Source organism: Scatophagus argus, chromosome 6 (assembly GCF_020382885.2).
Source record: "Scatophagus argus isolate fScaArg1 chromosome 6, fScaArg1.pri, whole genome shotgun sequence".
Classification (NCBI taxonomy): domain Eukaryota; kingdom Metazoa; phylum Chordata; class Actinopteri; family Scatophagidae; genus Scatophagus; species Scatophagus argus.
Window position 1 is genome coordinate 22,018,613 of NC_058498.1, and position 15,967 is coordinate 22,034,579.

General features: G+C 38.0%; 1 protein-coding gene across 1 annotated transcript; it reads left to right on the forward strand.

Moving 5' to 3' along the window:
* Window positions 1–8,276: 8,276 nt before the first annotated feature.
* On the forward strand, window positions 8,277–11,132 carry LOC124060750 (claudin-18-like). The gene is made up of 5 exons (XM_046392029.1): window positions 8,277–8,581; window positions 9,494–9,658; window positions 9,745–9,883; window positions 9,961–10,074; window positions 10,666–11,132. The coding sequence occupies exons 1-5, from the start codon at window positions 8,299–8,301 to the stop codon at window positions 10,805–10,807; spliced, it is 843 nt and encodes a 280-aa protein (XP_046247985.1). The 5' UTR covers window positions 8,277–8,298; the 3' UTR covers window positions 10,808–11,132.
* The last annotated feature ends 4,835 nt before the right edge of the window (window positions 11,133–15,967 follow it).

Below are 15,967 nucleotides of genomic sequence, written 5' to 3' on the forward strand. Positions count from 1 at the left end.
CCTTCTAGGGCAATGAAAGCATCCCATCTTGCTTTTTCTTCCCCTCTCTCTCTTTATATTTTTTCCTCTTCCTCGCCCAGCAGTGAACACTTCCTTTGCGCAGGATGCGTATAGGTAGCGCACAGTGACAGTACAGTTTTGGGTACGCAGAGCCTCTATAATGTCACAACTCATTAGGAGCCTGACACTCTTAAGAGACTCCAGTGTTTTAATTACAGTAAAGGAGTTAATTACTGGCCTCTCAATGGATTTCTGTTTCTTACCCTCTGCTAGTTGGGAGAGTACAAGTTTACAGGAAGGAGGCCTAAATATAAGCTCACAAATGTGAATATACTTTTTTGTTGAAAACTTTCAATAGGATTTGCAGGTGGGTATGAATCTATGTTGCCTTTACTTGATTGTTATTCTTATTAATGAAGTTCCTGCATTGAAAACAGATCACCAAAGGAAATATATTAGCCATAATGAATACTCAGAGCACGGTAAAATCACAGTAAATTAAATATGATCTTTCACATGCAGATAAAAACCATTTGTTCAGATTTGAGGTTGACTTTTGATATGGTTCCTTTGTTTGGATGAGTCATTGTTAGTATTAGCTCCTAGGTCTTCCACTTAGAAAGCCTGTTTTACCTCTTCACCAGCCTCAGGGTTACATTTTATTGTGAATTCCTCTAATCCTTGCAGCTTTACAGATAATTAACCCAGACCGTCATTTTACCCTGCATGTCACTGCACTTTTGATCTACCTTCCACGTCAGGTAGCTAAGTAAACAGAGGAATATAACAGCCTGTAAGAGTTATTAAGCACCTCGTCGTGCATGAGAGGATCAAGCACTTTTGCTTGTTTTGTTTGTTTTACTGGCACATTATGCTGACTGATCTTTACCTCTGCCATGGCGCACCACCCCACACTGCACTGTGGTGTTTTAGGAAAGTATTAAAATAGAGTCAACATCAGTGTACAAATATGAGCAAACTACAGGTATGTTAAGCTGCACACCACAGTAATATGTGCAAAAAATACACCCAAACAATCCCCAAAACAAAACACGTATATTGCTTTGCTCCATTTTGTAAATGACAGGAGGCTTTTCAACAATTATAAGTGATAAATGATTACTTAGTTTATTGGCATTACTTAATTACAACATTATGACTACTAAAAAGAGCAAATAATAACTATAAGATTTGTTATCATACCACAGAGAGAAAAAGGAAAAGAAAAAGCACTTTGTTAATGTAGTTTTAAGACAATTTAAGACAATTTTTCTCTTCCCTGGAATATTTTGATACTTTATACCTTTGAGCTGAGTTTTTTTTTCCCTGGCAGGTCTGTCACCCTCCTCTAACACTTTGGCTGACCACAAAGAGAAACAACTTTGAAATGAAGTTTTTTATGAATGCGGGTAAACAAACTATGGTATCAACTCTGCCAACTTCTGCCAAACTGTTTGCAGTATGTCCCATATACTAACTGTCATAGTATTCTGTTAGTATTGATGTATAACTATTAATATGAGTTAGTATACAAAAGATATCAATAGACTCACATGCATATGCAATACACATGGACGTGGATTTTAAATAAACTCAACTCAATTTGATTTAAGTTTATTTCTTTAACTTTATTTAGATATATTTAAATGATATTTAGTGACTACTACCCAAGTCAATACACAAACACACACACACAACAATCCAGAAAAAGCAATAATCAGCTTCCATGGTAATAAATGTATTAATAATTCAATATGTGTGTAAATGAATAAATATAAACCTCAAGTCAATGAACCTTTGACTTAAAAACACCAATCCCAAATACCAATTTGTGCTTTGGGTTGGTGGCTGGGGCCAATCACCAACCCAAGCTGTCGTTAGGCCTATTTGAGGAACTGGGAATGAGACTCTACAAGTTATCTTACACACTCAGTCTTTAAATAAAAAGCTATTTAGTGGGGATTTGGGACACAACTCCTGTTTAGTCCTTTAATATCTATTTTTAAATGCTTTTTTGGCTGGCGTACTATGACGATATTGGCTGATCATGTTTGAAATGCATAAAACACAGGAGACTCTTTAAAATGCCAACATATAGAACATTCATGTTCTCATCAACATCAGTTCAGATGCACTGAACTGGAGAAACTCTGTTACAGTGAATGTAAAAAAAAAAAAAAAAAGATGAAAAAAGTCTTATGCTGGGATGAGCAAGACATCTCACCGTTGTTTGATCAAGTTCTGTGGCTGCAGCAGCTCTCCCAGCAGCTCTGCAAGCTTAATCTCACTTGCACCCTCATCAACACAACACAGAAGGGAACAAATTTACTGTTTCATCCTCATTCTTCCATGCACGCTAAGGAGCTGTATACAGTACACACCAGATCAAAGCCTTAATTGAAAAATAATTATAGGTACTTAATCACAGAAAGCACTGGGCTAATTGAAGTGAAAACAAGGAGGCAAACGCAGGCCCTCAGAATCGTGGCAGAAAGAGGATATTGTAAAAGCTTCTTCTTCAATCCCCATTGTCTTCCAGATTAAATAGGAGAGGGCTATTAGCAGAGTTAATTGGCTCTCTAATTTAGATCTCGCCCCACTGAAAGCATAACGGATGCGAGCCTGTCGACCAATGATGTGTGCACTCTGTCACACTGTCCTGCTGGACTGTGATTGGTTAATTGCTCAGGGATTTTTGAAGTTTTCTCTCATTCCTCAAATGTAACAGATGTGTGTGTGTGTGTGTGTGCGCGTGAGTGTGCATGTGCGTCTGTGTGTGTCTGTGTGCTGGACGAGGCTTCTACTCCCTGGCTGCCCAGGTAGTGTTCACTGGTTTGAGGTTTGTGCTGGGTGAGAGGGGGAACTCAGGTGACTCATTTACCACAACTAGATCACTCTAGCTCATATAACATATATATTATAATTCATACTGATTTCTGTCGCCCTTATGCACAAAAAGAAATAAACGCTGAAATCCTGATTGTCCTCCTCCTGACTTGCTCATATTTTGCAGAAGTTCCTGATGCCCTCAGAGAAATAGCGCATTCACTCCAAGCCTTGTAGTGTGAAAGGCCCTCTTATCACACTCCCAGCAAGTTTGCGCCCTGCTGCGACAGCCTCCTGTGTTGTCTGCACTCACTCTGCCCTCTAGTGTCCACTGAGCAGCAGTGCACTGATCAATGAATAAAAATCCATTTAGACACCCAAAAGGTGGAAGAAAGTAAATGGGCCATTTTTCTACAATTTTCCAGGACAGCCTTTCATCATTTCAGCACAGCTCTTTTCTAGTGTTTTCTTATTGTAGCCCGAGTGGTAATGGAGCTCTTGACTGGAGTTCAATGTGGAAATTTTCTTTCAAGGTCTGTCACCCAAACTTTTCTTTTTCTTTTTTTTAAACAAGAAAATGGTGGCAGATTTTACTATATACCACGATTATGAGATTTAATATAATTTTATCCACGTTTGTTTCCATTGAATTAGCTTTAAGCCTGGTTGGCTGTTCTGTTAGTCCGTTGGTTCACCACTTTGGTGCAGGATGACTTTCCATGAAATTTTGTACAGACATTTGTGGTCCCCAGACAATGTATCCTAATGACTTTGCTGATCCCTTGACTTCTCCGCTTGTACCACCTTAAAGTTGACATATACTGTATGTGTTTTGTAGAATGGAACAGCTGCTCGGGTTGCCATGGAATAACACACATTCATTCATTTTCTTCTCTGGATCAGCTGCAATCACTTTACCGAGCTCCTGGTTTTCATCACACCCCAGAGCCACAACCCACTAACCAATACTGCCGTCAACCTTGTGGTGAAGCATTTTGATACTAAAGAACTTAACATTTCTGGGAGATTCCTGACAGACAGCTACAACCTGCGAAGTGAGGGTTACATGACTTTGAGACACCCAGTGTCTTCAGTAGAAATTTTTATTCAGTTGTGGCCTTGCAAATTTTAGAAATGGCTCTATGCAATCAGTGAAAAATCACACAACTCAATTTGATAAAAGTCCTAACAGCAAAGACAAAAACACAAGACTGCACATGAAGTATTTCATTTACCCAAGATTCAGTCTGACATTTTCTGTATCTTTGAAAACTTTTGAATGTCTAAATTCAAGAGCACTGATTTACTTCCTGTACTTAAGAGAACGTTCTTATTCACAGTAAAACAAACATCTTTACAATGAATACATTGTATAATTGTAGCTACTTGGCAAATACACATATGAAGTAGCTTCTCTTTCATGTATATTTGTAAAGGCAGCTCACGATAAGTAAACAGTGGCTCCTACAGATGCTAGAAAGACTGTTTGCTTAAGGTTCAGCCTGCTGGGAGGCAAATGGCTTTGCACAGCAGACAGCAAAAATCATTAGCACAGCATGCTAATGTTATTCCTATAGACAGTGATCAAATCAGGTCACCTGTGTGTGTGTGCGTGGGAGAGAGAGAAAGAGAGAGAGAGAGAGAGATAAAGATAGTGTGTATACAAGCATACAAAAGTGTATGCTTCACTGGGTGGGTCATTTCAACTGCTTTCCCAATACTTTCATCAGTGATTCAGGCTGGTCTGACTTGCAATGGCTGATAAAACCAGAGTGGCCTGAGATGCCGAGTTTGCCTTAAAATACACTTGTATTCATTAAACTGTCATGAGGATTTTCCTCAGAGCAGCATGATTGTTTATTTGAGACTAGTTCTCGCACTCAGTGCATTATTATTCTCAAATTACTAAGCAATATTAGAATTTAAGTGAGAAAGTTAAAAAATATCGCAACTAACAGTCAAAAGGTTGTTGCTGTTCGTGTTCAAAAAGCAAAGGAAGAGGGGGAACTATACAAACTTGTAACACAGTTCTTACATGTCCCGAGACGTGTTAGAAAAGGCCCATTTCAGTGTGCTTGCTTTACGTAAATACTCGGTACAGACTGTGTGTGACAAGGCTGAATCCAACCCAGTTTCGATTCAGTCCCGGTGTCTCATATGTTCTCCTCAACATATCAGCCGCAGGCAAATTGGTTTCAGTTCACTACAATCATATCAGTATTTACTTTTGCCTGACTGGCTGCTGGTGCCACAACGATGCAGAGCACTCGCCCCAACAACAGAGTCATCTAGTATCGCTTAACACAGCTTAGAAATGATATACGTCAAAAACAAAACAAGGTTACAAAGTGCACATTATGAAAGAGACTGCATGACTGCCTCTGTTTAATACATCAAGATGTTGCCTACAATCACATTAGCGGCATGAACAAACCAACTGATCTAGGCCTTACATATATTTTTATGGTTTCAAGCTCATATTAATTATTTCAGGGTCTTTTTATAAACCTTCTTATCCTGGATCAAAACAGTGTAATGCCCAGAGTGTTACTCTGGAATTCTGCAAAGTAGACTGACAGAGAAAAAACAGCTTTAAATGGGGGAAAGTATTTTCACGTCTGTGTGTCCTGTGCAGTCTATCCCATCACATCCAGGTTTACCATCATTAGGGCATAACTCAACCGAGATGCTGTAAGCAGGATACAGGAAGCTTGATATACATGGTTTCTGTCAGACATTAAAAGATAGGACTGTGTGTGTAATGTCAGAAGATCAAAAAACAGTGGCAGCTGAAGAGAAGCTTTTCTAAAGCTAAAGTAAATCTTGTGCTGTGTACTTCTCTGTAACATTAAATATTCATGATTTAATAAGCAACAAAAATAAAGTTTATTAAAAGAATGGTTTGACATTTTGGGAACCATGCTTATTCACTTTCTAGGTAGGCTGGATGAGAAGACTGATACCACTTATGATTTGTATGGTAAATACAGGGCTACAGCCAGCAGCCGGTTAGCTTAGCTTAGCACAAAAACTGGAAACAGGGAAACTAAGGTCTCAAATGGACAAACAAGAGCCTCAAAAAGTCACACACACATTAAATATCATTTGTTTTGTCATCCACCTAATCCACCAGTACTAACTTATTGTTTCCTGGTTCTAAGAAAATGCCAGAGCCAAATAAAAAAAGTAAAAGAAAAATAGAAAATGTCAAGTCAGACTTCATGATGTTACTGGTGCCATCACAAATGTTGTAAAATGCATTTTTTTTTTTTTAATATAAGGATTAAGGAGGATGAGGTATCAGTCAAATGATCGACAACATAAACACACAACCACAAAATTGTAACATTTTGATTGTTTTACCAAATTATTATTCAAAAACAATGACAAGAACACGGACAATAAAACTAATATATCAGTATTTCATGTGAAATAACCAAGATGATGATTTTGGAAGGAAATTGTGCACCCATGCAGAATCCAATCACTCACAGTAAGAAGTTACAGGAAATAGGTCTTCATGGTCTTTAAGCCTGATGGTTTATATTAAAAACAGCTTCAAACAATTCAAACAGTTTGAATTTAAAGCAGAAGATTTCATATAAATCTGCTGACAGTACACGTGGGCAGCAGCTGTGCAACTGTAGTCGCAGTCATCAAAACTCTGTCCAGATTCAGGTGAAGGTTTTGGACAAGCACGTTGACATTTGGACAGATATTTGCAGTGCTCACGAGCAGAGAATTATCCATCCACACGTAGGGGCAATTTAGAGTAGCCAATTAACCTAATGTGCATGTTTTTAGTATTGTGGGAGGAAGCTGGAGTACCCGGAGAAAACCCACGCAGGCACAGGGAGAACATGCAAACTCCACATAGAAGGACCCAGACCGGGATTCGAACCTGGAACCCTCTTGCTATGAGGCTACAGTGCTAACCACTGCACCACCGTGCCGCCCGCAGAGAATTATATGACTGAACAAATAAATAAATACATGTTGATGGGAGTTACATTTGTTTAGTGACTCAGGTAATTAAATTATATTTTGTGTAGATCAGCACCAAAACTGCTAACTGCTTTGCTACTGTAATTCAAACCTGACATTCCTTGTACTTTCACATAAATAGCAGGGTATTTTATTTATTTATTTATTTATTTAGGTATATGACTTATAAACAAGTGGGCACTTTCTGGATTAAACTCAGCTGAGTGGCATTTTTTGCTGATGTGTGACTTGCATTAACAATTCTAAACACATGTATACATGTATGTATATGTATTATATTTTGTTGTACTTTCATGTAGTATGTGTGTTGTCTACTTTTCTTTGTAGCTTTAGTAAACCAAAGGAAACTTCTCCTTCCAGTATCTTTCCCAATGCTGAATATTTGCAATTTGAAAACAATAAAGTAGGTCCATTAATAATTCCTGGTTAGAGAACGACAACATAGACACCTCTTACCAACCAGAACTAGTAAGTAACATTAATCAGATTTTATCGATACTAATACGCTCCACCCAACTTCAGTACATGAAGGTGTGTGCAAACAACCAGGGTCACAGCTGAAGTCCTTCTTGACTTCATACCTGCTGATATCATATTCAAACACACAGTCGCAGTGCTGAGGCTGCCAGCTTTTTCAATCCAGAGCGTTTGAGAAAAGACAGCACCATGGCAGCTACTCTTTGTCAGGTGATGGGCTTCCTGCTGAGTATATTAGGGTTGGCGGGACTAATTGCAGCGACCGGGATGGACCAGTGGGCTACAGAGGACCTCTTTGACAACCCAGTGACGGCCGTGTACTCGTATTCAGGCCTGTGGAGGTCATGTGTCCGACAGAGCTCCGGCTTCACAGAGTGCCGACCGTATTTCACCATTCTGGGACTGCCAGGTATTTTTATCTTCCCATGTTTTATTGGGATGGTGTGAAGAAATATCATGACTGATCAATCAATCAAACAGTTGTTATTGTTAAGGTCTCAAAAGTAACACAGGAGCAACATGGACAAAAGACTTAACGGAATCAAAAATAATTAAATAAATCAATAGATTAAAAGATTTAGATTTATAGGTTGAAAGTGGAAAATCATCAAATGTAACTTTATTATCATTACTGAATGTAAAGAAAACAGGTCAGTAGGACTACATTTTTATGTTCTATTGTACAACTACTTATTTATGTTAAACTGAAATAATAGTTCATTTTACAAAATAAGCAGTTATATCATCAAATTGTCATGGGTAAAGAATTAATGGTCTGAGAGGAATAATATATCTAACCATTTCAGTTCCGCATTTCCTTTAAATGATGAGAAAATAAAGACAAAAGGTCAAGCCACACCCTTTGTTATTAACGGATGGAAAGTCTCAGCGCAACCGTTTCCTGAAACTGGGACTCATGAAAATTTGAGGTAAACATCTGATAAGGGCTGTTCCTTGTTGAAGCATGTATAATGATAAGCAGGAGCTCAGATGCTGCCATTTCATGACTCCACGACATTGACTGGCCAACTTTGTTTGAGCGGGACATCTAAAATGGCTGCCACAATGATTCAGTTAATTGGATTCATGCTGTCTGCACTGGGGCAGTTCTTAATATCAGCTGCAACGGCAATGGACATGTGGAGCTTACAGGACCGATCTTTTACAGTTGTAACAAACGTTTACACTTATTCTGGGTTATGGAACTCGTGTGTAGGGACAGCGTACGGGACAACACAGTGCAGGCCTTATTTTACCATACTGGGACTGCCAGGTAAGAGAATTACAAGTAGAGAGAAAGGGACATTTATCGAATATTTCTCCACATGTTGGATTAAGGAGAACATTTTCCAAAGGACCTTGGAAGGTACTTTAGAATATTTTGGAGGTTTTAGGGCAGATTTTCTCCACCTCCCCCACCCTTGCATAAAAATGCAGTCGACTGCAGAAAAGATGGTGTCTCTCGGGAATCAAATGGAAATTTGATGAGACATCCAAAGCTTAGCTGAGCAAGCACAAGCTTTAGCAGAGTGTCACACAATGTAAAGTACATTTCCACACTCTGTACTTAACAGCTGAAAGCAGTGTAGAGCATATTGTATATAAGGTCTTAAAGGCTTAAGTCTAGAATGGTACAGGTACAATATTTCAGACCATTGAAAGATAGCATTTAGGTCAGTATGTTTCATTACATGGTGCCTTTTTTTTATTAATTTTGATATCTCAGCTGCTGGAACAGTTTTGTTTTTCTTGCTTTCGTTTTTCTTAGTTGTGAACTAATGAGTGTTAAGCTGTATTAGGTTTTTTTCAAAATATATTTTTAATATATACATTAGTCTTTGCTGCCAATAATTTTCTTTGTAGATTCGGAAAACAAACAGTTTCAGAAGTAGTTCATTTCTGTTGATCATATGTTTGGTTTGTAAACAAAGTACTGTAAATTAACCAGTAACTAAAGTTGTCAACTAAATGTAGTGCAGTAAAAACATTTTCCACTGACATGTAGCAGAGTTAAATCATAAAGTAGAAAAAAACATACTCAAGGAAAGTACAAGGACCTCAAAAACTTTTTGGTTCACAACATATGCTGATGGAGGGTCAAAATTGTACAGTACAACACTTACGTTGTGGGTTGTATCAGTAACGGCATAAGAAATGTTCTAAATGATATAACTTTGACTTTCAGCTCTGCTCCAGGCTGTCCGGGCCCTGATGATTGTTGGTATTGTTCTTGGAGCCATCGGCTGCCTCATCGCCATATTTGCACTGAAGTGTTTGAAAATGGGGAACATGGAGGACAACATCAAAGCCACAATGACTCTGACGGCCGGAATCCTGTTTCTAGTAGCAGGTCCCAAAGTGCTTTGTTCACGATGTCTAGTTCTCTAACTGCAGTTAAACGGTTTGGTATTAACTTCGTCTGCTCTTCATTGTCAGGTGTCTGTGGCATTGCTGGAGTGTCTGCCTTTGCTAACTTGATTGTGCAAAGTTTTCGGTTCACAACGTATGCCGATGGAGGGTTTGGAATGTATGGATCAGGGAGTGTGGGTGGACTCACAGGAGCTCTGACTCCAAGGTAAGGTCCAACTAAGATGATGTTTTATCCTCTGCAGCTCTTTGCTATGTGCTCCTGTCATCATTGTCTTCTCTCAGGTACACTTTTGGCCCCGCTCTTTTCGTGGGCTGGATCGGCGGAGCTATCTTGTTCATTGGAGGCATCATGATGGCTCTGGCCTGCCGTGGAATGACTTCAGACAGTAAGCAAAGGTACGTTCCCTCATCGAAGGCAGCGATAGGCTGTGACATTTTCTGACCTGTAACGGAAACACTGGGGATGGCTGCAACTTTGGCAAAACTTCCCTCCTCCTGTACAGCAAAGCAACAGAGATGATTAAGCTGCTAAAGAGTAGTGATCCAACTGAAATGGAAATCTGGGTTTTTGACAAAGCTGACCAAAAATATAAAGCATCCTGCATGTATTTTCTTGTGCTGTGGGCAGTAACAATATTAGTTCTTTCAAATTTAAGAACACATATTCAGCGAAATGTAAATGACAGTCCTTTGGGGTGTTTCTCTTTTTTGGATAATGCAGAGTTGCAAATGCTTACATGGCTCCTCGCACAACGATACACAAAAGTCTTTACAATCTTCTCCTGGTCACACTTGTAGTTCCATTCCTTGTGATATGTTTTTAATTATGTTGTCTCTGATTATTTTAATATTCGCACAAAGAGGGTGAAGTTAGCGTCAGTGTGGATGTTAGAATTCCATCCAGAATCTTAACTGGCCTCAGACTAGATGCTTCTTTGTGTTTTTCTGTTTTGAATTTAAAGCTGGTTGTTTTCTAACGTTCTTCAGGTATGATGGGATGGCCTACAAAGCTGCCTCTCAACACACCATGTACAAGTCTGATGTCAGGTCCCGTCCAGTCTACAATGACTCCTACAAAGCCCAGAGTGTGGAGGGAAGGCAGTCCAACCAGAGATTTGACTACGTGTAGAATAATTTCACTCCATACTGTACCTCTTTTTTATGTTCTGCAGCTCTATTATGATCCATGAGTTTTTCACTTATTTTTTGCCTGCATTCATGGGAAGAATGGTTATTTTTTTTATTTCTCTGAACTTTAATCTGGAAGAAACATAAACCTTTTTAATAGCATCATATACTTCTAATTATGAAAAGCTGTTTTGTGATTTATTTTGTTGTTGTTGTTGGTGGTGTGTTATTTCTTTTTGTGTCAAATAAAAAACTGTGATTCTTAGTTTGTCTAATTCATCATTATAACCTGATGAAACACAAAATAAACATAATGACAGAATAATCAGAAGACACATCATTAAAATAAAAAGGGTTACACTAGTCCATATAAACTGGATAGACCTGACATTTTGTCAAAATGACCTTAACTTTTATGACATTTTCAAAAAAATGAATTCAGTGTGACTCAGGTTAAGAAACATAAATGACCAAATAACATGGGTTAGGTTAGCGTCATCAGATAAACCAATGTCTCCATGTTTTTCACTATCTATATATACATAAAACAAAGTCATGCTTACTTGATTTACCTGGTGATGTCTTTTGGTCTCTGTTTTATCAGGTCACTTACAGCTTGTGATGCTACAGTTAGTGTTTAGCGTAAGCTCGTTGATTTGAGGTCAATGTTAAAAAAAGGTGATGCCTTTTTTTCTCCACTGTTGGGTGTGTCATCCGTCTAATTACGTGCTGATAAACGTCACATGTGTAATTCATGGCACAGTTCAAAGTGGATGAAACAAGTTTCTCACCAGCAACTACACATTTTTTCTGAAATCCCAGAAATCCCATAGTGGCCTGCTGGAAGAATGGGATGGACTTCATCTCTCTGTGGATGCTTCCTAGTGATTTACAGTTAGGATGCACATTACTAAAGTCTTTACCAGCAAACACATTTCCTTAGTTTTTGCTTTGCAATTCAATTTATTAAATCGGTTTGAAACTAGCTTGGTGTTCCAGAGAACTTAGAAAGGACTTAACATGTGAACTTGGCAGTAGATTTATGATACCACCTGCAAGCCTGATAACTATGTTTGTGATGTGTGATGTGTATTACGTCATGTTTTTTTATAGGAGCGATTACACTCAAACACACATTATGTAGCTTCTGCCTCTCAATAATAACATTGTTAAACCACCACCACTGCTGATGAAAATCTACATGATGTGACTCAGACAGAAACATTCACTGACTTCCTTCCTCATTCTCTGACTCTCCCTGAAGTTTGAAACCCAGATTTCTCTAAAAATTGTGTATAATTTAACTACAAAACTCAACAAAATGCATAACAGCGGTCTAGCTGTTATATATAGCTGAGATGCCACATAATATAAAACATTTAACACATGTAAGAAAATAATATAGCTAACTCTCAGAATATAATTTAAAGTTGAGAGAAATGATTTAACACTGCACATTTGCAGAGAAAATATTAATTTAATCTGTGCATATCCTGTCATAAAAGAGAGGATCAAAACAACTGAAATAAATATCTGTATTGATTATTGTGTTGTTGTTTATCCTATTAGTGTTATCAACAGAAAATGAAGTGGTCATCGGTTTATCCATGGTAGTTACCTGTTATCTCTGGCCCCCCAGCACCATATGATAAATAAAATAATTGTCACATTGTTTCAGGGTAATTGAATAAAGTAAATGGCTCCGCTCAGATAGACAATGCCTCTTTGATGTAAGTCTTGCTCATTGGTCTGACGCTGTGCTCTGTATGTATCTGGACTGGTCTTTGATGCCAAGCCAGCACAGTTCCTGCTTTTCCTTTGGGATTTGTCTGTATTTCCCAGGGAACAGGCAGAAAAGGATTCAGATAATTTACATAAAATCATGTTTCTTGATAGTTCAATTAATGGAAGTAATAAATAGGTGGTAATGTTTTATCACGGTAAAAGTGAGTCATTAACTGTTTAATTAAATTGCAGCATAGTGATGGCTCTGCATAAAGACAGTGTGACAAAGCTCTCGTTCCTGTTAGAGGGGGGCCTTGGTCTGCAGTGAGCGCACTCTAAAATATTTGTACACAGTCTGTAACTCCAACTGCCTCCTATAAATAAGTTTTTGTTTTGTTTTGTTTTTTTTTTTAATATATTTTCATTGCATCTTAGATTGTAGGACAACTGATATTGACCTGGCTGCTTAAATCTCTTTATCATTAAATAAATCTGTAATGTTTCTCTAAGAGAAACATGTCATGAAGTTAATATCTATTATTTTTATCTGTCTCATATGGCTCACAGTTCTTCAGGAATTAACTTATTAATAAAAAAATGAAATAATTATTCTAACTTCTATTTGAATTTGTTTTTTGGTGGTCAAAAGTGGTGGCTCCATTCATACGAGTGAAGATCAGACCATCACATAGCCAAGAAGCCTCTTTTAGCTCAAGAAGGAAGTGGGTGTGTACAAAAGCAAATCCGCTTTTAATTGCCCCTGCTCTCACAGAAATGAAATTATAGCCCTTATGAATGAGATCCTGCAGCATGACATTCATTGCAGACATGTTCAGTTGATCTTAAGGTCAAACCTTGAAACTGTTTTGTTCCTTTAGTTTGCCACTGATTTTTAGTTCAAGCTCACTCTGAATATATATATATATAGTGTATATTTTGTGAGGTTGGACCTTGAAGATCCAACTGATGTCTCCTCATTCCTCATTCTTGGAACTCTGGCACCACCTACTGGCTGAGAGTTGCATCACTGCTCTGTTAGTGAAGTGGGGCGTGATTCAGTGCTCGTGATTCAGGGCACCGATGGAAAGTCATTTCCATAAGTTTGAGGTGCTCGTACTTTACAAACTACAGTTTAGAAGCAAATATTATGTTATACTATACTAAGTTCAAATTTACATGCATTTTTAAGTTCTTGTGGTTACTACTTTTACTTAAGTACTCAATTACCTCTGAGTATTTAACTTACACTGTATTTATGCAACAGAACTTCCAAAGTTGCACTCTGCTCAGATACAACAATAAAGAGGTGACGACTGGAGTCAGTTAGTATGTCAACTGTGCCTCAGTCTTTCTCACTTTCTCACTCGCAAAGTGTCAGGTCTTAGAAGCTGCAAGCAGCTGCCACAATTTGCATTGGGCAATGAGTCAAGTTCAGCCAACAGCTGTGTGCCAGGCAGGCAAAGACAGAGCAGAGTCTGAAGGTAAGTGGTGAAACAATGGAGCTGGGCAGCTGTGGGTGGAGCTAGGACACGCCACATCAAGCTTATCCACATTAATCCCTTCAATATGCACATTAAAAAGCAAGGAAGAAAAAAGTGATGATGTTGGAGCTGATATGTGCAATAATTATTGGCCTTTTAAAACAGCCCCAGAGGCTGACTTTTGCCAGTCAGTGTCAATTCCCTGGGAACGCAGATCTGCGTGGACAAGGGATCTGCACGGGCCAGTAATGATTCCATGTGATTTCTGTGCATCTTCAATGACACAGACAGGGCTGTTGTGAAATAAAGAACATCAAGGTAAGTTCGGTAATGTAACAGATTTGAAGCTGAATGAGTTTATTCCTTACACTAATACACAGACTTGTTAATTCTACTGCCATCTTGCATATTGACCAGAGACTGTTAGCTGATGTTAGGATGGCTGTGCAGGTGATGGACTCAAAAACAGGACCTTCATTACAATGTGCAAAAAAAATGAACACTCTGACCAGATTGTTTACCTCATTGGCATATTAGTACCCATGTGTGAATATCGTTGATTTGTATCAAAAGGGGAAATGAGGGGTCTGACATTGTCACATGCTGCCTCAGATAAAGAGATAGTTCTGCTTCATGTGGAAGAGTCAAATGCACATACTTTTTCATTTATTTGGATATAGACTTCTGGAAACTCTACAATAATAATAATAATAATAATAATGATAATATTAATAATAATAACAATAATAATAATAATAACGTTTCTGCTTCTTTATTTTTCTACTGCATTACAGTTTGGAGATGTATATTGTGCTTTTTACTGCACTGCATTCATTTGCCAACATTAGTAATTAGATTTTGATTATTAGTGCAAAATGTGTAAAGGAAATTCTGATTATTATTGTTACATATTATCTACCTGGCAAAACATGTTATGCTTACACAGTAGTCCATCAATAATTATAATCCTATATAATCATAAGCCTATATATTTTTCATTTTGGGCCATGCAAAATTGAAAGCAATTTTATTGCTGCTTTTAAATAAAAGATCTGAGTACTTCTTCCACCAATGTTTGTAACCAACCTGCCAACGTTTCTGTCCGAGTTCAATCTTTCATCTCATGTTTAGAAAGAGAAAAATCCATATAAACTCTAACTAAAAGGCTACTGTAAGAAAAACTGATGAGTCATCCTTTAACTATAAATATATTTTTCAGTAACATCCAATAATACTCAACCAACAACAGCTCACACAGACTATTACTCCACTGTACATACTATAAGTCCCCATCATTGGGTTATATTGGATTGTGATACTGTAGGTGAGGTGCAAAGCTGGAATTCAACAGTCTTGGAAGTCAAGCAAGGTCCATCGGTCAACTTGTAATGAATCACTTGATGGTGAAAATCTTTACGTATGAGGCGTACTATTTCTTTTTTCCAGTGGGCCTTACAGCTTGTGTATGTCACTCTCGTCATAAAATAGTGTCTGTGCAGTACTGTTCAAACCACATTTCTTTGTAATGTTGACAGTGTTCATAAAGCAGATCACAATTTGGGATCCAGAAAAAAATATAAAATAGGAAGAGAACTAATGCATCCCCAACTGTCTGATAATATTGTCTGGTATCTCAACATACTTCCCTCCTCACAGTGGATGAGGAAGCAAATACATCTGAGAATCACCTGCAATCAGTGGTGTAGATAGCAGAGTTTAAGCTTCTCCCTGTTGCCGTGCTGAACTGGACATTTGAGGTTTTGGATCAGGTGCTACGATAAAAGAAGGACTACACTGTCAATGATGTTCCTCTGACATCATTATCACAACAATAACTGTAAAATGTTTGTTGAAATTCATGTTGGGTGATTACAAAGTGCTGTCAATATTACCTGAGCTGCTCATAATTGTGTATTATATTATAGGTTGAGTGCCTAACAAAGACACATGTGACC